The sequence below is a fragment of the Urtica dioica genome, chromosome 8 (assembly GCF_054948205.1).
Source record: "Urtica dioica subsp. dioica isolate 48M chromosome 8, U.dioica_male_clone48M_v1_H2, whole genome shotgun sequence".
Taxonomy (NCBI): Eukaryota; Viridiplantae; Streptophyta; class Magnoliopsida; order Rosales; family Urticaceae; genus Urtica; species Urtica dioica.
The window spans coordinates 21858815-21880590 of NC_142763.1; the positions used below are offsets into that span (position 1 = coordinate 21858815).

The 21776-nt window shown below is 41.4% G+C and overlaps 2 protein-coding genes across 2 annotated transcripts; both read left to right on the plus strand.

Annotated features, from left to right (window-relative positions):
- The first annotated feature begins 14308 nt into the window (after positions 1 to 14308).
- LOC149388562 (microtubule-associated protein RP/EB family member 1C-like) lies at positions 14309 to 19356 on the plus strand. Its single transcript, XM_089622461.1, has 4 exons — positions 14309 to 14407; positions 18640 to 18795; positions 19013 to 19119; positions 19302 to 19356. The coding sequence occupies exons 1-4, from the start codon at positions 14309 to 14311 to the stop codon at positions 19354 to 19356; spliced, it is 417 nt and encodes a 138-aa protein (XP_089478587.1).
- LOC149388563 (phosphatidylinositol 4-kinase beta 2-like) lies at positions 19347 to 21368 on the plus strand. Its single transcript, XM_089624382.1, has 7 exons — positions 19347 to 19535; positions 20111 to 20164; positions 20248 to 20322; positions 20589 to 20672; positions 20774 to 20854; positions 20948 to 21012; positions 21205 to 21368. Exons 1-7 carry the CDS (start codon positions 19362 to 19364, stop codon positions 21266 to 21268), a joined length of 597 nt encoding a protein of 198 aa, XP_089480508.1. The 5' UTR covers positions 19347 to 19361; the 3' UTR covers positions 21269 to 21368.
- Positions 21369 to 21776: the final 408 nt, after the last annotated feature.

A 21776-nucleotide genomic window follows, 5' to 3' on the forward strand; every position in this document is an offset into this window, starting at 1 on the left:
ATAATTAATTTGTTTTAAAATAGCTGTTTTATAAGCTTTTTCCACTTTTAGAGATTTGCAAATAGGGAAAAGCGGCAAAGTCATTGGAAGCTTACGTTCTTTGTACTTATTATAAGTATCACATAGCTTTCCTGATTTTCTTATTTGTCGTCTCGTCATGACCGCCTTTAATCTCTTTTATTTTTTTTTTTTTTTTTTTTTTAGGAAACGTGGTCGTTGTCACGAAATATCATAAAAGCCTTCACGTATGGCGGAGGAAAACCGTGGTTACAAAGATAAGAATGAAACAGAAACCAACGGTAAAGAAAACATAAATAAACTCAAACAAACAGGGCCCTAGGTGGCCGTGCGGGACCTCAGCTTGCGATCATCGGCCCTAATAGCCTCTTCCGAACAAGGCGGGACTAAACCCAGCCAGGTCGAGGACGAGTGATGGTTAACCGCGTAGCGCGCTAGATTATGCGCAGCAATATTACAAAGACGAGAAATATGCATAATGCGAAACACCTCTAGCTCCCTCACCTCTCTGAAGATGCGGTGCAAGATCGTCTCAAGCTCTATCGCAGGCGTCACGCCCTCATCGATCATCCTCACCACCCCCAAGCAGTCAGACTGGATCTCCGCTCTCCTGCCACCGACGCTGCGAACTAGCTCTATGCCCTGGAGGACAGCATACGCTTCCGCAAGCTGGGGGGAGAACCCCCTAGCCAGGAAAAGCGTCTGCGAGGCGATCACCTCTCCGGTGTGGTCTCGAACTATACAACTGACACCGAAGCCTCCACGGTCGCGAGCGAGTGCTGCGTCGACGTTAATCGAGAGGGTCCCGTCCCTAGGGGGGTCCATCTGGGGGTCGTAGTCACCCTCGTGCTCGTCGGAGTCTCCCCAACCGTAGCCGCTCTGTACTCCTCGAGGAAGCTCACCGTCCACTGGACTAGCTCTGGCTGGCTCCAAGCTGATCTCCCGGCCAAGACATTGTTCATGTGGTTCCAAAGTTCCCAAATAATGGTAATGAAAAGCTCATGGAAACGAACCTCAAGGGTCTCCGTCGCTCTGAGGATAGCATCGAAAACATCGCCGTCTCTGAAAGGCGGAAGAATGTGGTTGAAACCCACTTCTTTCCAGACTCTCCTACTCCACCTGCAACCCCAAAACACGTGGAAAACAGTCTCTCTCGCCTCCTAACAGACAGGGCAGCTGTCGTCAGAGGTGATCCTCTTCTTGGCTAAGACTGCTCTGGCCGGGATCTGGCCTAAACAGACTCGCCAACAGAAGAGTTTCACCTTTAGAGGAACTCTCAGCTGCCAGAACTTCGTCCACCACTTCTCCATCACCGTCGGATCGGAAGAGCTGGCGACCGGAGAACTGGCTCTCTCCATCGCGACACGGTAGCCGCTCTTGACGGAGTACTCTCCGTTCTCAGTGAAATGCCAGCGACGCACATCAGGAGTACCCTCACCACCACACGGAATGCTCAGGATCGCTGCAGCGTCCTCCTCCCCGAACATCGCTGTAATAAGATCGACGTCCCAGCTACCGTCTAATCTCATAAGCTCAGCTACCCGCATATCGGGGGGAATCCAGGGGGGATCAATCCAGGTGGCCGGTCTGTCCCTCGGAACCGAACTGTCGCCCATGACCAACACAGACTCCCCGTCCCCGATCCGCCATCTCAAACCGGACTGAATGATCTCACGTCCCCAAAGAAGACTGCGCCATATGGAGGAGCTACACGAGCCAGGGAGAGCCGTCATAATATCATCGTCGGGGAAGTAGCTCTGTCTATAGACTCGTCCTACCAGACTATCCGGTCTCCTGAGAAGCCTCCAGACACTCTTAGCCAAAAGGGCCTGGTTGGACTTCTCCAGATCTCTGAAGCCCATCCCGCCCTCTGACTTGTGTCGCGTGAGGTCCTCCCACTTGCACCAGTGGATCTTCTTTGTCGCCGTTCCACCCCCCACCAGAATCTGGCGATCGTCGAGTGGATGTCTCTAATCAAACGCAGCGGGATCTTGTGACACGAGGCCACGTAACTAGGGATCGACTGAAGGACGGATTTAATGATGATCTCTCTTCCAGCCTGCGATAGGGAGAGACCATTCCAACTCTTAATCTTAGCCCAGAAACGGTCTCTCGTAAACCCAAAAAGCTCTGCCTTCCTCCGACCACTGAACGCGGGAAGACCCAGGTATCGCTTATGGCAGTCCGTCTTCCTTACACCTAGGATCTGAGCCAAAACCTCACCCTCCTCATCGCTAACCTCCGTACCGAAACAAACATCGGACTTTTGAAAGTTCACCATCTGGCCCGAGGCCTCAGAATAAGTCCGTAAAATGTCTGTAACCTTCTCGCACTCGTCAGGTATCGCACGACAGAATATCATGCTATCATCCGCGAAAAGAAGGTGAGACACATGAAGATCCCGGAATCGGACTCCTGAAATCGCCCCAGCATCCTCGCTCGCTCGAAGGAGGCTCGAGAGACCCTCAGAGCAGAAGAGGAATAAAAATGGAGAGAGAGGGTCCCCCTGGCGGAGGCCTCTAAAAGGAGTCACACTGCCTCGGGTGGAGCCGTTGATGTTGAAAGCAAATCTGACTGAGGTAACGCATCTCATGATAAGGTGCACCCACTGCGTGCTGTATCCCAGTCTCAACATCATCGACTCCAGGTAGACCCACTCGACCCTGTCGAAAGCCTTAGCCATGTCAAGCTTGAGAGACGCACACTTTCCATTTCCGAAGCGTTTCCGCTTCATCGTATGGAGAGCCTCGAATCCAACCATGACATTATCGAAGATCAGTCTACCTCCTACAAAAGCGCTTTGGGACTCAGAAATAGCATCGTGCATAGTGATCTTAAAACGGTTGACCAAACACTTGGCCACTATCTTATAGATCACATTACACAGGCTAATAGGTCTGAAGTCGCTGACTCGTCTCGGGTCCTCTATTTTTTGGATGAGGGTGACCACAGTATCATTAATGGTGGCCACCTCATCCCCGTCGTTAAGAATCCCAAGGCAGGTCTTCAAGACCGACTCGCCAACTATGTCCCAATATCTCTGGTAGAAAATCGCGGGAAAGCCGTCAATTCCCGGGGCCTTGATCGCATCCATCGAGAAAAGCGCCTTTCTCACCTCCCCTGTCTCAAAAGGGCGCTCTAACTCGGCGTTCATCGCTTCCGAGATCCTAGGCTGTACGCCCGCAGAAACTAGCTCAATACTCTGCGAAGAAGGCCTCGCTGAAGAGAAAATGTCACCAAAGTAACCAGAGACGATCCTCTCTATCTCAGTTTCTCCACTGTGCCAATCCCCGTGTTCATCCTCCAAACCTCTGATGGCGTTCTTTTTTCTCCTAGCAGAAGCCTTGCGGTGAAAAAGCTTCGTATTCTTATCCCCGCACCGCATCCAGGACACTCTGCTCCTCTGTCTCCAGTACTGCTCATCCCTCTCTACTAAGGCGTCAAACTGTCTCTCCTCCCGTCTGAAGGTTTCCATACAGAAATCCGGGCCCGATCGTCTTGCAATCTCCACGATCTTCTTCTGCTTCTCGATCCTATCTCTGATCTCTCTGTTCCTCCCCCCGCCCCAGCGAGAGAGGCTCTGTCTGCACTGACTGATCGCATCGGCTAAGCTCGGACTCTGATCACCACTCTGACCCATCCCCCAAGCTCTACGGATACACTCGTCACACTCTGGCTCTCCTATCCAAGACTCCTCAAAGAAGAATCTCATCGGCCTCCTGCTCCGCCGGCGGTCTCTGAAACCCGCTGTAAGCAGAAGAAGATGTCTATGATCCGATCTCCAGAACCTCAAGTGTCAAACTTTGGCCGAAGGGAAGAGATCGCTCCACTCGTGACTCGCGAGACATCTATCCAGACGCTCCTCAATACCTCCTCTGCGCCAGGTGAAAGGGTCATCCTCGAAACCTAAGTCATGGATGTCGCAATCTAAAATCATGTCTCTGAAAGCTGATAGCTGGCCGGGGCCTCTGTCTCTACCTCCTCTAATCTCTGAGTTAGAGGCAACTTCGTTCATGTCGCCTCCAACTAACTAAGGACCCGTGGAAGAGCTCCGGAGGCGACGAAGAAGCTCCCAAGTATGCCTCCTCTGGGCGCTCACTGGATCCCCGTAGATCCCCACAAAACTCCATCTCTCTCCTAGCTCGCTAACCAGATCTCCCTCAATGTGATATCTCGAAAATGTCCCGAGTAGGAATCTCACAGGCCTTTTCCAAAGTAACATCAAGCCTCCACTCCTACCAAGACAGTCCACCGTCATACAACCATCGAAACCCAACAACACTCTCACCCTTTCAGCCCCCTCTCGCCGCAGTCTAGTCTCCGAAAGAAAAATAAAATCGGGACTATGATCACGAACATGAGATAGGAGGGCTGACCTCGTCCCGGGGTTACCCAACCCCTGGACGTTCCATATAACGCCTATCATCGCGTTCGGCGGTCCTCGCTCTCGAGGGGCGCCGCTCTCTCATCAGTAACTACTAAGGTCGAATCCAGTGAACTAGAAACTTCCAAAGTACGAGTAACAGAAAATAAGTCTCTCCTCCCTAGGTCATGTGTGACAGAAAGGGCGTCTCTATCCCCTAGTTCATGGGTATCAGACAGGGGATCTCTAACCCCAAGGGCTGGTGTAGCTGAAGTAAGTCTCTGTGTCCTATATCAAACTGTAATAAAAGAGTATGAGCGGAGGTATGTGGACTTACCAGAGAGTCCGTCGAGGCATGAAGGTGGGAGCTTGAGGTCCTAGGCGGGAAACTCCCTGAGAGGCGCGCCAATTTCTTCACGTTTCCCGTTCTGCCCTTGTCGCTCTCTAGCACGTGATCATCTCCGCCTGGACCTGCTAAAATCAAACTCATCTCTGGCCCCTTATCGAGAGAGGGGAGTTTCCTCTTGCCCAATTGCATATCTGGCCCGAGAGAGGGGATGTCATCAAGAGAGCATCCTTCCCGAGTTTTGTGAGGCTCAGCAGGAATGAGCTGAGTGCAGAGTCCATGGCCCACTGAATCCAGGTTCAGCTGGCAATTTCCTTGAGGCCCAGCCGAATGAGGTAAATGAACCAATTGGTTAGCCTGGCCCAGATCACTTGAATGTTGGGTTGTAGAGATTGGGCTTGGGCCGGCATTAGGGTTGTAAGTATAAGGAACCCTCACACCCTTATCAGGAGAAGCGACTGAAGACACAAGGACAACCTTTCCCGAAATAGGGGAGGCAGATCCAGGAGCAGGCGAAAGGTAGGTTGGATCGAAGCTAGCTCGGCTCACAGGTCTGTCGCGACGAACCATCTGGTTCTTGCTTTTCGGTTTTCGGGCAGGGCGTCGGGCTGTCGTTGTGTCAGGAGCCGTTGGGGTTTCCTCGGGCCTCACAACCTCCCGATCTTTCGTCTCAGGCGAGGTGAGGACAACCGGCACCGGGGTGGCTGGGGACAGAGAAGCGGAGCGACGCGGGGACGAAGCACCAGGAACGCCGATGTTGACTGTGGGGAAGGGAGCTGTCGGGATCGCCGGTGCAGAATCCGCCGACAGATCTGGAGACCTCGCAGGCAGATCAGGCTTCGCCGAGGAAATGGATGCCACCCCCAAATCTGAGGTAACGTCTGTCTTATGGGTCTTGACTATCACAGGGATTTCCACCACCATGGGAGTCGACTCCGCTGCCGAATCCGGTGTCGAAGGGCTCGACGCGGTCGGGTTTCTCGTGGCTGTCGGGGTATTCAGCACAGGTTGATCGTGAGGCTGAGCTTGGGCAGCCATCGGGGTTCTCGTCTTCTGCTTGGCGTGGGGGCCTGGTTGCGCTGGGGGCCTGGTCGGAGACCTAGACGTAGACGGGGAGGTCGCTTTGCCATGAACCTTATATTCCTGAAAGTCTGTCCCTCTCCAACCTTTTGGCAATGAGGCCTCGTAGCCTTTGAACGTCCATACAAAGTCTACAAGTCTGTTAGGAGGCACACCCCTAAGCCAAGCCCCGAACCTTGGCTTATCTCCATCCTTAGGTCGTTCTCCCGAGCATTCAGACTCTCCATGACCGATCTTGCCACAAACGTAGCAGAAGTCCTGAAGCTTTTCGTACTTAAAACCCACCCAAGTTTTAGAAACGCCTGAACCGAGCTGGACAAAGATACCAGTCTTCAACGGTTTGCTGAGATCGATAATGACACGAACTCTGATAAAATCACCGTTGATGAACCTGTCCTTATCTTTCTCGACGGAGATCACTCTTCCAATTTTAATTCCCAGGACCTCGCCCATTTTGACTGACCTATTTCTTTCAGGGAGACCATGAAGTTGGACCAAAAAATGGACGAAACGGAAGAAGTCGGCAGGGTCGGTCTCAGTCACCGGGTCACGCAGAGCCAGCAGGGATCGGTCGAAGTTCCAGGGACTTGAATCGAGCACTCTTTTCTTATCAGAAGCCTTGCCAAATCTGAAGGTAAAAATTCCATTGCTATCCTCCGATATCGAGAGAGCACCATTCGGTTTCCAAACCTTGGTCAAGACAACCCGAAAGGCTTTTCTGTTGAAAGATTTTGATCGCAGCAGCTTACCATAAAGACAAGTAGAAAGGTCAGGATTCGCAGCCGAGAGGTCGTCATCTTCGAAGACCACCACGTTCTCGTCATCTTCGTCGTCCACTCCCAATTCTGACCAACGTTCGCACAAGTCATCCATAGTTCGCCGGAGCACGGGGATGAGGCGAAGACTCTAACTACCCTATAAAAGGGGACGCAGAGGGGAGTTTCTAGCAAGGGGAGGTAACCAATTCTAGGAACTGATTTTTCGGTGATCGGAAATGGGAGTTGATTTCAGAGCAGAGACTTGTACGGAGAGAAGAGAAAAATTGCCTAATTAAGTCTTTAGAAGGAACTCTTCTATGTTAGTTTTTCACAAAAGTAAATAAATGACACTTTAATCTCTTTTATTTTCAATACGACAAAAGTGTATATGCGGGACATAAATTTCTAGCTAATAGTTTCCTTAAGAATGAACATAATTCGATTAAATTGAACGTCGAGACTATTTTCTGATGTTTGCTATATATAAATTAAATTGTCAAATGATAAATTTTGGTTAAAATCCAGTGCACATATATGTTGATGTTATGTTAGTGAATTTTAACCAATATTAAAAAAAGGATTAGAATAATTTACCAGCAAGTGGATCCCTCGATGGAATCCATAGTGGGCATGTCATACCTGATCAGGAATCAGGGAAATTTGCGTCAATGTCACAAATTCGTCGGGTTTTTGCATTTGTATCACAAAGTTGTCAAAATTGCATTTGTGTCACGTATTTACATTCGTGTCACATGTGCAAATTTCAAATTACTCACTCTCATCATTTAATCTTTTTATTAGTTACTCAATGTCTTCTGAATTTTTACAATACCTCATTAAAAATCACTTCATCTTCTTCTAAAACTTTCTAAAATTTTTGCATGTGACTTATTTGCAATTGGATTGCCAATTTGTGACATAAGATGCAAATACCACCAGGAATCACTTAATCTACCGACCCAAAACACGTTTTAGACTTACGTACGTACCTAAATTTGAGACCAGTTTAATTCAGTGCATGGAGCTCAAAATCAATGAAGATGTAACTCATATTGAGCAAACTTTAGTAAACTAAAGTGTGTTTTTTTCGATATTATTGTTACATTTTTCTGTTTTTACAAATCTAGATGTTAATTTTATCCTAATTTACAAACTGATGCTGAAGCTCATTAGAGAACTTCATGACTTGAAAATCCAAGAGAATCAAACATAAAATTCTAGTAAGTTTAGAATTAGTTAAAATGATGATATAAACTTGCATTTAACAGCTCGCTTTGTGATCACAATTTGAGTGGGACCCGCACGTCTAAACATATTGTGTCATTCCTCTTGCGATAGGTATGCAATCAGTTATTAATTTTTCAAAATTAGATTCAATGTGGACATGTGACGTACAAATTCCAAATTAAATAACCATCCTACTACGAGTCACTATATGCATTTTTCCTCAAATGTTTTCCTATAACTTTGCATTAATTTGAGGAGAAATGTTTAACACTATCGAAGTTAAAGTCTTAGTTGAACATTTGAATTTATAAATAGTCCTTTATCCTAATGATCGAGCATTAACATGTACTAATGGTACCCTCGAACATCACAAGCACTATACAATTGTTGAACATCACAAACTTTTTGTCACGTCTAAAAATGATCTATTTTGTCTTAATTAATGCGACGAGAGAGCAATATAGTTTAAAGTTAATTACCATCAAACGGAAGCTCTAGGCATTTCCTCTAATTTTCTTATTTTAAATTCAATTATTAGCACAAATATTATATGTAATTTCAAACAGCCCCCTTGGTTGGTGGTTATAGACTTATATCGATCTTTTCTTGTTACTCTTTATGCTTGTTTTGATTAAGAAAATATAATAAAAATAATGAACAGATTTTACACGTAAACTCGGACATCTTTTCTTTAATAAGTAATGAAATTCTTTTGGCATTTTTTTTTTTGAACGGAGAAAATTCTTTCGACAACGTCATCAACTCTACTCTGCATATAAATACAAAAATAAATTTTAAATAGTTTATTCTGATGTAGTCCAATAATTAAATTAGTACATGTTACTATCGATACAACACAAACTAGATTAGTCGGTTGAATAATACGCGCTTATTTCATCGTCAAGCAATTTGATGCTCTCACTGGATGTGGCGGTTTCACTACCAATGATTATTGGCTGACACGTGTGCATGCCTTTTGGTTTGATTGTTGGTACGTTGTAATAATTATTTGATTCAAATAATGAACGAAACGAAATTCTAATTGGCCTGAGAATCACATTCAAACATATCGATCGTTGCCTAACTTGAGAATGTCTTACGGAAGCTTCAACCCACAGTCAAGACGATAAAAGTAGGTCTACAGATTTTCATATACAATAGTAGAGTGCTATTAATTTAAATCGAAAACGAAAACATCTACGCTGTATATGAAGTTCTGTCAATTTTATATTATGAGGTGCTTTCCATTTTGCTTTTTCTTCCGTTTTGATATAATAAAAAAACTCATTCCCTACACCCAAAGCAGGCTTTTTTTTTCTTTTTTTTTTAAAGTCACGGAATTTCCATTAAAATTGGGTAAAAAAACCCATCAATACAGGAGAAAAACACCTTAGTACATGGAACACTCAAACCTAAGTCGAAGTGAAACTAACACTAAGTTCCGGTAATCGCACGTTTTGTGCATGCTTCAGACAAGTGGAAGAACGACGAGCACAGATATTGAGCACACAAAGGGCTCTTTCAACAAAACCAAAATAGGTTGATGGAAAGATCCACTCAACCTCGGTTTGCTGACCACGAAGAAGATGCATCTCCAACCTGTATAGATCAAAACCTAACAGGAAATCCACAACGGGATAGTGGACAACGGCTAATCCGTGTCCAAGATAAACCAAGTCAAACAAAACGCAACGTGTGCTAACTAGCATAAAAACATAAAGCATAACTAAATAAAACACAAAACAAGAAGCACAACACAACCAAAGCCGAGCTGAACCGAGGCCGAGCCGAGCTGAACCGAGGCCGAGCCGAACTGAACCGAGGCCGAGCTGAACCGAGGCCGAGCCGAGCTGACCCGAGGCCGAGCTGAACCGAGGCCGAGCTGAACCGAGGCCGAGCCGAACTGAACCGAGGCCGAGCTGAACCGAGGCCGAGCCGAGTTGACCCGGGGCCGAGCTGAACCGAGGCCGAGCCGAGCTGACCCGAGGCTGAGCTGAACCGAGGCCGAGCTGAACCGACCAGGTCGCGCGGAGGGGATGGAGGAAGGTCGAGGAGACACGCGCGCCGTGAGAAGATGGTCGACGGATCTGGGCAGCGGTGGCGTGCGGGACGGATCTGGACGGCGGCGACGGATCTGGACAGCGCGGTGACGGATCTGGATGGCGGCGACGGATCTGGACAGCGCGGTGACGGATCTGGACGGCGGCGACGGATCTGGACAGCGCGGTGGCCCGGCGGCTAAGGAGCGGAGAAAACGGCCTCCACCGGAGGATCGCCCTCCCCTCCGGACCGGAGCCGCGACAGTGACGGCGTCCGAACCCAGAGGGGTGGCGGCGGCGATACAGCTTTAGGGCTTTCCTCTGTTCTGAGGTTTCTCCAGGAGAGGGGATGTGAGGAGAGAGAAAACCAGTTAGGTACCGTAGAAGCTATTTTCCAAAGCAGGCTTTTAAGTAGTTCTAAAGTTGTAGCTTTAAATTTTAAGACTCCTGAAATTCATTTGACTTTATAACCCAACGTTGTTTATGTGACCTATATATGAACGTGTGGATTATTTTAAAGTACCTGAACTGAAATTTTGAAAATAATGTACTCGTTGGAGAAGTGAGAGAGCAAATTAAAAGAGAATGAGTAGGTTATTATGCACGTGTCAAAGGGTACGGTAAAATTTTAATTGAAGAATTGCCCAAAGTACTGCCATATACTAATTCATTTACCATTTTTCATCAAAAGTATAATTTGGACAAAAATACTAATATGTCAAGTGTGTAAATTGTCCTCTCTTTTTTTCTCTTTTTTTTTTCTCTCACGCCTGTTCTCTGTCTGAAATCCAAAATCGTCATCTTCTTATTCTTCACGTACCCTAAACCCACAATTCTTTTGCAACATGAAGCTCTTGTCAAGCTCGCTCACACGGAGCGTAGATCCCGGAGATAGGTCCATCGGCGAGCTCTTCCTCAGCAGCAATGACGACGGGAATTGGTCATCGGACGTGAGCCACGTAAGGAATCCGAGGAGAGAAAGGCGCGACAAAGAAAATAAGGATAGGTTCACCGGAGCCACTCCGATCGGAACTGAACCCTCGGTCTCTCCTCCTCTCCCCTCCGCCATGAGATGGTTCCTTTTTTTCATTTCTTTTTTCTTCCGTTGCTCGGTAGAGTTAGGAAGAGAGTAATATTAAATAGAGAAGAAAATTCAACAAGATCACACTACTACAAATATAGGCATCGGGTGCGACGAAAGTCGCACCCGATGCCCAAAATGTTGCACCCAAAAGTTCTTCGTCCCTTGCTGGGCCTCAGCCCTCGTCGCCCTTCATCCCCCTCCTCCCTCGCCGGCCTCCCCCACCCGCCCCTCTTCCATCACCGACCTCCCCCTCCTGCCCCTCCTCCCTCGCCGGCCTCCCCCACCTGCCCCTCTTCCATCACCGACCTCCCCCTCCTCCCTCTCCGGGCCTCAGCCTTGGCCGCCCCTCCTCCCCCTCCTCCCTCGCCGGCCTCGCCCTCTACGAGTGAGGGAGGAGGCGTTGTGATCTGTTGGACGGTAGAGAGTAAAAGAGGCAGGCCCTCACGGTCTTGGACGGCGGAGGTGCTCGGCGGAGGTGGCTGAGGTCGTCGGTCGAGTGAGAGTGCTTACCTAGGCTCGGTGGCGAAGAGGAGAGGCGGCGACGAAGAGGATGGGCGGCGAGGAGGATGGGCGGCGGCAGAGGGACGAGAGATAGGGATAGAGAGAGAGAGAGAGAGAGTGAGTGAGAGAGATAGAGAGAGAATGAGAGAGGCATGAAGAAGAAGAAGAATGAGCGGTGTTTATAAGTTTAACCTAATACTTTCAGGTGCGACATGTCGCACCTGTTGCTCATATTGGGTGCGACATGTCGCACCTAAATGAACATTAGCACCGGATACTAAAAAAAATTTCAATTCAAGACAATGAAAATAAGAGGATGGATTTTAAGCCCGCCTAAAACTTTTAAAACTTTTAGGTGCGACATGTCGCACCGAATAGTATTGGGTGTGACATGTCGCACCCAGTACCACTTAAAATGAGCAAAATATTTGGTTTTCTGGAAAGGTATTGGGTGGACATGCCGCACCCAATGCTCATTTATGTGTGACATGTCGCACCGGATACCCTTCCGCATCATAAAATGAAATTTGTAGTAGTGTCATAGTAGTTAGTCTGTATTCAAGTATTCAAGCTGATATGTGATCATGATAATGTTTTTTAGTCAACCTTTGATTAAAATGAACTAATGCTTAGGCGTTGTGACAAATTAGGATAAAACTGATCTCCTAGCAACAAGATCATCGTAGCTGGTCTGTGTTTGTGTTATTTTCTGTAGGTATTTGAAGGTTTATGGCATTAAGAACAATCGATATGCTAGTCTGATCTTTTTTATGGCATTAAGAGCAATCGATATGCTATTCATGATTTTTTTTTACCTCAGTCAACCTTTAATTAATTTTTTATTTATTTATCAAAATTCAATATTTAATTAATAAAAGGTCATAAGGTTTAGCATCTGAAATAACATAGCGAATTGTTCTAGACTTGTATAATCTAAACTCATGCGAGCTTCGGTGCATTTAATTTAAGCGATTTGCGATCCTGGTCATTGGTTTTCAGCCTTTAATTGATAATAAACTAATTTAACATAATGAATGTATTCTAAACTTGTAAATGAACAAAAAAAAGTGATGACTGTGACTAAAAATGTGTGAATCTCAGACTAGCTTCGATGACTTTGAATGTGTGACAACCGGATGTGGTTCGCGAGAGGCACAAAGAGATTGTGAATAGGGCGTTGTGCCGGTCGAGCCTTAGGTCCGAGCCTTGGAGATGGAGCTCGACCGAACGATCTCATACTTTGTACCTTTCCTAAGATAGTTGTCCTTTGAATTTCATTTTTAATTAGTACTCTGTATTACGTTTATCAACTTGGACAACTGTATGAATAAGTTTCTACCATCACAGCTCATCATTATAGCCATATATGGTGTGCCAATTTTTTTTTTATATGGTAATATTTAAGTATTGAAACTTTTTTGTCAATTGTTGACATATATGTGTCAATTGTTGACATCTATATCAACAAATCATATCAATTGTTGATATTTATGTGTCAATTGTTGACATATATGTCAACAAATTATGTCAATTGCTGACATTTATGTTAACAAATCAACCAACTTTCGAGTTATGTCAACTGTTGACATATATATGTCAACAAATTGTCAAACAAACTCAATTTTTTTTTACACAAATGAGACTCAAAGAAAAAAAAATTAGAAAAAAGTAAAGGAAAAAAAAAGAAGAGGGTAAAAATGGATAAAAAAAAATATTCTCTCTCTTTTTTTTATTAGTATTTTTGTCCAAATTATACTTTTGGTGGAAAATGAGAAAAAAAAAAAAGTTATGAGATGATAATAGTAAGGCACGAAGCCAGTAGCAGTCCCGGGTGGGCTATAGCCCCCCCCCCCCCCCCCCCCCCCCCCAATTTTTTTTTTTTTTGTATTTTTTGCCAATTTTTCTTTTTATTTTTACATTTTTTTACCCTCAAAGTTTACAAACCAGTCCTCTTGAATTTTTTGTTGCAAATTAGTCCCCATAATTTAGATTCCTGGCTTCGTCCCTGGTAGTAGTTTATGCAATTTCTCATTTTAATTTTTACCAAGTTTGTTAAGCTGATCACTCCATCGGATGTTATCTCGTTTCTCTTTCCGTCGATTTGGATTTTACAAGTTACAGGTCAACTTGAAACGCTTATGAATAATCGATACATGCCCAATTCAAGCAAAAGGAGTCCCAGAAATTTGTTATTTATGTAATGCATGTATACATAAGATAAGACAACACTTGTTTACTTTAACGTCCAAATATGACGTTTGCTAAATAACTCTTTGCTTTGCTCAGTCCAAGCTGAAAAACTACTAATACTACCAGCTAGTCCAAAATAATTAAAAAAAAATTAAAAAACTTATAGATAAGAATAAAAACCTTCATTAAGAAAAAAGTTGTTTATTTTGTAGAACTAATTAACATTGAAATTTATCTCAAGTCTTGAACTAACTTCGAAAATCTTCACCTAGGATCAGGCCGGCCCAAACTCACCGGAGACTCTAGGCAATTCAATATTTTGGGACCCTATAATACTAATAAAAATTTAAATTTTCAAGGTAAAAAATATAAATTTTTTAGCAAAATGGATCAAAAATGTAAATTTTTAGTGTAAAAAAAATATAAATTTTCTTAAAAATAAACAAAAAATGTAAAATATTTTTTTTTGGGGCCCGCCTTAGATGAGGGCCGGCCCTGCGTAGGATTTGTGAAGCCCGCAACATGTTAAGTCATATAACTTGTTTATAGTTTGTTTTTTTCTTCTAGAAAAGGAATTAAATAAAGACCAATTCCCATTTATTCTTCAATTTCCTTGTCCCGTTCTTATTCCTGGGAGTCTCTCTCGTCTTTAAATGAAGTAGACCAATTACACATCGCCACGTTGACAAAAATTAAAGCGCTATGTGTGGGCATTCTATTAAAAAGCAACTTGAAAAGAAGCAGTCCAACCTCTACCACGTGGAGGTGGCGGATACATATGACACTCGTTTTTTGAGCACCGTATATCTTTCTTAGACCAATCACAACCCCCCACGTGGTTGTGAAAGGGAATAATCGCCGCCTGAGAAACGAGCGTCAAGTATACTTTTAGACGGCGCTTATCCTGTGCACCGTTTATATCATTTACCAACTACAATTCGGAACCGGTCCAACACTTAATGGTATAAGTGGCAGTGGTTTAAGGCTTCAAATTTATTGTGAAAAAAAAGCCCAAAAAAAATCTCAAATTTTAGAGAAAAATACCTCAAATTTTTGGAAAATAAGTTATTATACCTTTCTTTTAATAATTTTTAAAAAATCTTAATTTTGTATCTTTTTTTAAAGTCACATCATAATTTGGCCAATCCTGCCACAACCCGTCATGTATGCAGTTGTGACATAAATAAGTGATGCTAAAAAAACGAGCTCTTTTTTGTTCTTCTTCATTCTTCATCGCTCTAGAGAGCTCGCGAATTTCGTTGTCTTTGTCTCTATCAAGTTTTACATTCGATGTTGTTTTCTTCTTTTTGGAGATTTTTGAGTTATCCCTTCGATTTTGAAATACTTATGCTTCCCGAATTTCTTTTTGTTAGGGTGATTTTCAAGTTCATCGCCATTCTTTCTCGGTTAGATTTTTTTTCAAATGTTCAAAATTTGTTTATTATTTAGTAAATATTATCATTTTGTGATGTTATGGGTGTGTGGTTGATTATTCTGAGCTCTATCATTTTGCAACTTTTTTTGCGCTCGGATTTGAAAATCAAATGTTAAACTCGGCATTTCATTAAAACACATGGTATATATGTGTTATTTTCCTTTTCCTAATACTGATAAATGAGCGATAATGTTAATGACTAAAGAGTAATGATATTTTGATTCTCTACGGTCAGCTAAACTAAAACGAAGCTGAATTGACCAGTGAACATCAAGCTTCATAACCCTATTATTTTTTAGAATTTATATATTGATTTCATTAGTAAACTAACATATATTAGTTAACTTAATTCCTGCTCCATGTTCTTATATTCTGAATGAAATGTCAAAATAAATGATCAGAATCTGAGCGTTTGTTTTGCATGTATGTCAAACCCATGTGGAAACATAACTTTATACCACCACGATAAACCCAAGACAGTATGTAGTACTAAAAATAAGGCTATCACAACTTTAGGCTATAGGAATAAATAGATGCATATCATATGAGACATAGACCTTAATATATATGGAATTTTATAGGACTTGTGCTGACCTAATATGCTGAAAATGAGCGGTTGTGTTTGTTACTTTGTTTCACAAATTAGAGATGGTTGTAAAAAATAAAAAATAAAAAAAATAAAAAAAAAGTGGTCTTAGAAGTCAACAAATTTGGTGGCACTTTGTCACTGTTTGTAATGCTGTGACTTCTATTAATATCTTTATAAATTTTATTGACTCGCTCATCACCTTATACACACAAAATATCTCACATACACATATATATATACACATATTAAGACAACCGCGTAATTGGCTTTGGCAACAACTTCTTATTACAGTCCACATTAATTATTGAGCTAATAAAGATACAAAAGTACACCTCCAAGGCATGGAAATAAGCAGAGTGGGTAGAGTTAGATAAATTATATGATTAATGTCACATAATTTAATATATTGAAGGAATTTTGACATTGCTAAATAGTTAATATTTGATAAATCTTAGATAAATATCTATTTTCATATATTTACAGACGTAAATTTATATAAATAGCCACCTTCATAGATTATGCTATATCATTATTTACGGTCATTTACCAAAGATTTACCAAACGTTTGTATTTAGCAATGTCAAACGTTTAAATTAGTTATTTTCCTAATTTTTTTATTTTTTTAATGGTAGATATTTATGCTCTATTTTAAATTTAATTCAAATATATATATATATATATATATATCTCTTTAAATATAATTTAAATGTAACTGTTGGACATTATTAATGTTACTCGTATAAATTGTATGAATCCAAGCACCTTCTCGGAGGCACTGAGAACAGAAGTAATCCAACATTGAGTTCGAGTTAAATAGATCCGAGAGCTCATTAAAGTAAGGAACGACCTGTTCATGAGGCAAGAACGAACCATACCGAACAAAATTTCGAAGAGAAAAGAAGTTGATATGTCAAAGACTACTAAAAAAACAAGTGTAAACAAATCAAAATCAAATCAAAATGCACACCACAACGGTTACAGCCAAAGGAAGAGAAGAATAACCGCACATTACGCACGTCATGAGAACGGTTACTCGGAAAACCGTCAAGAACATGAGATTGAGCATCCCATGTACTCGGCCCAAAAGCTCTGTAAATAGAGAAGGAACTCGCTGAACAAGGGTTGACACTTTTTTACACACAAAAGCACTAGCCTCAAACTTCACCTATCGTTCAGCACATTCATCATTTTCTTTCTCTTCCTAGATTCGTCTTTATTTTGAGATAATCTTATCTAGATATCCAGAGTTCTCGGGAATCCGTTCTCGGAACTAATTGACATTCGTGAGACAATTGATGAATTTTGTTGGTCAACAATTAATAAGAAAAAAAACATAAAAAGACATAAAAATCTATCTTTCTACAAGTAGAAGTAATGAATATAACTATTATATTATTTTATATGGTGTTGGAGAATGTCATATTTGTTTAATTTATCGTCTACACATTAATTTATAACTAACTAGGTCATCTTAACATTAACGTTTGAGATTTAGCCAACGTTTAGAAAGTTATCAAAAAATAGCCCAATGTATGAGGTGACAGTTGGAGTAATGGGTTAAAAATTCCAAAAGTATCATTAAATCAATTTATCATTTTTTTTCTAGATTCGTCACTTTCTCTCTCGTACTTTTTTTCAAACATTTTTTTTTTCATACAAACTTCAAAAACTCATATCTATCTCATATGAACTCGAAATTGAGTGATTCCAAATCCTACAGATTTGTGGTACCGAGAACTTCAAAAATAGATCCATTGTATTGGATGAAAAATAATTTTTAATGCCATACATGTAAAAAAATCACGTTAATGCCTTAGATATGGAAATAACTAAAAATTTTCGGAAATCATCTGAAAATAAATGGAATTTATTGAATATTTTTCGAAAAGTCATTACAAACACACGTAAACATGATGCATTAAATATGATTTTTCATCAAACACAATGGATCTATTTTTGAAGATCTCGGCGATACGAATCCGTAGGATTTGAAATTCCTCAATTTCGAGTTCATATGAGATAAATATGTATTTTTGAAGTTTTTATGAAAAAAAAAGTGTAGGAAAGAAAATATGAGAGAGAAAGTGACGAATTCAAAACCAGGAGAGAGAAATTGACGAATTTAAAAGGTTAAAGACTTAAAATCAATTTTTATTAGCTATCACTTATACTACATAGATTGTTTGGCTATTTTTCCAAAAATTTACAAACGTTGGCTATTTCCAAAATATTAATATTTTTGTTGGCTATTAAACTATAGTGTCCTGATTTATAACCTATAATAACAACCCCATAAAGTTTTCTAAGTATGAAAAAAAAATACTATTTTTTCGTTCTAAAAAAAATACTATTTGCACTGGTACAAATAAATAATGTGTATCTAAAAATTCATTTGGCCTCTTCTTCATCTATTATCATAAAGGAAACGGACACGTCTATTAGTTATAATATTGATTAGTTTCCGTAAAGTTGCACACTACTACAAATACAGTTTTTCGGTGCGGATAACTTTTGGGTGCGACTTTTCGCACCTAAAAGTCGCACCAAAATTACTTTCGGGTGCGACTTTTCGCACCCAAAAGTCACCGAAGTAACCAAAAAATTTCGCTGATTTTTTTTACATTTGGGTGCGAAAAGTCGCACCCAAAAGTTCATCATACCTTTGGGTGCGACAAAGTCGCACCCAAAAGTCCAAAACATTTCGTCTAAAAACTTAGCGGGATTTTGTTCCCTCTCTTATTTCACTTCTAAAATTTCACTTCTAAATCTTGCGAAAAGAAAAGAAATAAAGAAAAGAAAGAAGAGAGAAAGGGAGAGAGAGAGCCGAGAGAAGGAGAGAGAGCGACGGGGGTGAGCTCACGGAGGAGGAGGAAGCTCGACCAACAGCAAGCCACCGAGACCCGAAACCATCTCGAGGAGGTACGATATAGAAACCCTAATTTCATGGCCTCGTTCAGTTTAGAGTTTCTTTCTGATGATATTTTTTCGAGTTGGTTCGTTCAAAATTAGGCTTGTTCTGGCGCGGTTCACTGCCAGTTGATGGACGCGGCTCATCCGGGGATGGTGCCAATGCATAAGGTCAACTTCGACGCCAAGAGCGAGTACGAGATGATCCAGAATTACAAGGTCCTTCAAGATGTTTTTAACAAACTCAAAATCACTAAGGTCTGAATTCTAATTTCTCAACCCCTCTCTGCGATTCAAAATATTTTTTTAATTTCAAGATTTATGTCAATCTTTTTGTTGTTGTGTTTTCTCTATTGTTATTCGAGATTCGGATGTCACGATTTAATTAAATATGCTTTAATTTATTTCTGCATTTCTAATTGTTGTGGTTTCTCATTTTTTTTTGTGAAATTTTCTTCACTATGATTTCTTTCAGCACATTGAGGTGAACCGATTGACGAAAGGAAGGCCTCTTGATAATCTAGAGTTCATGCAATGGTTGAAGCGTTACTGTGATTCTGTCAACGGAGGACTTAATCAGGGGTGTGTATTATAATTTGCTAGTTTCATTATTTAATGCTCTAATTCGTAAGCTTGATTCTAGTTTGGATAAAATCCTGGTTCGCTAGTAGTGCCGATGAATTGTAAAGCACTTGAAACAATACATATCAGTTTTGATAGAACCTAGCCTTCTGTGTTGGTATTGTTTTACCTTTCTGTTACAGTAGCCTGAAAATGACCAGGTCTTATGATGAAAACATAAAGCAGAAGCTTATATAGAAAGCATGCCTAATTACTATTTTGTACTGGATTCGCGGCCAGAGACCGAGCCTCCTTGTGCGTGCTCTCCGACCGAGACGAGCCACGACGGCCGCGAGTCACCGGAGCACGCCGACCATGAGTCACCCCCGGGAAAAGGACGAGAGAGCACCGAGAACAAGAAATTTCACGAAATCAAGGTAAGAAAAGTTCTTACCCGAAATGGATTTTTGAAAAAATTAGGGTTCTTAGTTTGGATTTGGGGATTTTGATTTCTGAGCTTGGGTTGTGGAATTTAAGTGAGTTTGAGCTCGTTTTGGTGCTCGGATTGTATTGCTTGTGCTCGGATACGTGAGTTTGAATCGATTTTAAGTTCGCTGTGAACAGCCTCTGTAAATTGACGTGGTCAGATCAGTACCGATTTAATTTGGATTTATTGATATTTTTCCTGGAAAGTAGACGTTATGGGCTTTCTAAAATGACCAAGAAAATGTAAATCCGTTGAGATTTGAGTGAGTTAGGAATTTTTGAAAACAGGGTTTTAAAGCTGGGAATTCTGAGCGTGTGTTTGAATTTTTGGCCGAAAATTGGAAAAAAATTAGGGTTGAGGAATTATGATTTGGGGCTTTTAATTTCTGAGATTAGTTTGATGATTCTGGAGTGTTTTGTGGCTCGTAGTTGTAAATTTGAAAGCAAAACTTGACACTATTGTTTCGATTGCCTTCTTTCATTCGGCTGGTTTTTGTCAAGTTGTTTATTAGTACTATTCTTCCAGGTGATGGATTCTGATGCCGAGGGAGTTCCAAGCGAGTTCTTTGATTATTTTAAGGTAATATGCAGCAGCCTTTTCACCCGGACAAAAAATTATGATAAATGCACAGAGAATCCTCAAATCTTCTTTTTGGTGGTTAGGTTTTATGCATTCAAGGATTCCTTACATGTCGAAAGCATGCCGAGCGAGTTATTCTTCTTGTTGAAATGTTGCAGGTAATAATACCAACCTGAACTCCCCGTTATTCCTCTACTTTATGCATAGTCTAGTTATACATAGTGGCCGTTTCTTCCAAGTTAAATGATTGAACAAATAATTTTACCGTAACCAATTCGGGGAAAAGGGTGTATGCCGAGAGGATATTGAGATTTCTATCATTTAGATAATAACAAGAAAACAGTTTGATATGTATTTTCACTATCATTTCCACATATACCCTTTTAGTATGCTTGGTCTCGAAACGACTTTGTTATTGTGTCAGGACTCTGGTTTCCCATGCTTTAAAGGCGGTCCACGTACAATACAAAATCTGCGAAAACGGTTCCACCTTGGTTTGACAGAAGAGGTTAGTGAACTATCGTCATTCTTCTCTGTTGTGGTTGTTATACTTGTATTAGTAATAACACGTGTATCGTTTTTTTTATTTATTTTGGGGGGTATTATCAGCAATGCGTCTCCTTGGTCCTTTCCCTAATTAGCAGCAGCTTAGATGCTTGGCGGACACGGCACTACGATTATTACCAGAAGGTCTTGAATGGAATATTATGATGTTAGGCAAGATCTACATATATATGGAAATGATGCCAAGTATTTAATCCGAAAATCTTCTCATTGAAACAGGTGGCAAGTGTTCTAAACATTTTGGATGACGAGCTAGTTCAGAATGTTGGAAATTACATTGTAAGGTTGGTCTTCACTCATTTTCCTGTCGATATCCGCCGACTCTAAAGCAAGCTGGCAGCATCATTATTATTGTTTCGGATTTTCTAAGATCGTTTTGATTTTTCATGGCCAATATATATTATGTTCAAGCAATTGCCTTGTGAATGATTCTTATCAACGAGACCAATCGCTTAGATTTGAACATTTTGTTTCAGGTACACATTCTGTGGCTTGGCTGCAATGATTCTTATTAACGAGACTAATCGCTTGAACTTGTGAATTGCTATAACAATTTTTTTATTCTGTGTATTATGTGTATTATGGACCATTTAGGTATAATTTTTATTTTTCAATTAAGCAATTCAATATAACAAGTTTCATTCAGCCTTTTATTTTTAATTGCTTAATTGCTTATAACAGGTTTCATTAAATTAAATCAAGTAATGTCATTTAATTGCTTTTTATTTTATAAATAAATTAAGAATCAAAGTCACTTTCAAATCAGATGACAACTAAATCACAGTTAACAATTACATTTTTCAAAGATTTAAAGTCACTTTATAATAGAGCGACGTCTAAAGTACTATTTTTTTTCCCCAAAACTGACTATCGGGTGCGACTTTTGACTATCGGGTGCGACAAAGTCGCACCCAATGCTCTTTTACCCGCCTTTTCAATGGATTTTTATGACATTTTAGGTGCGACTTTGGGTGCGAAAAGTCGCACCTAAATGTCGCACCCGAAAGTCACGACTTTTGGGTGCGACTTTTCGCACCCAAGACCTTTA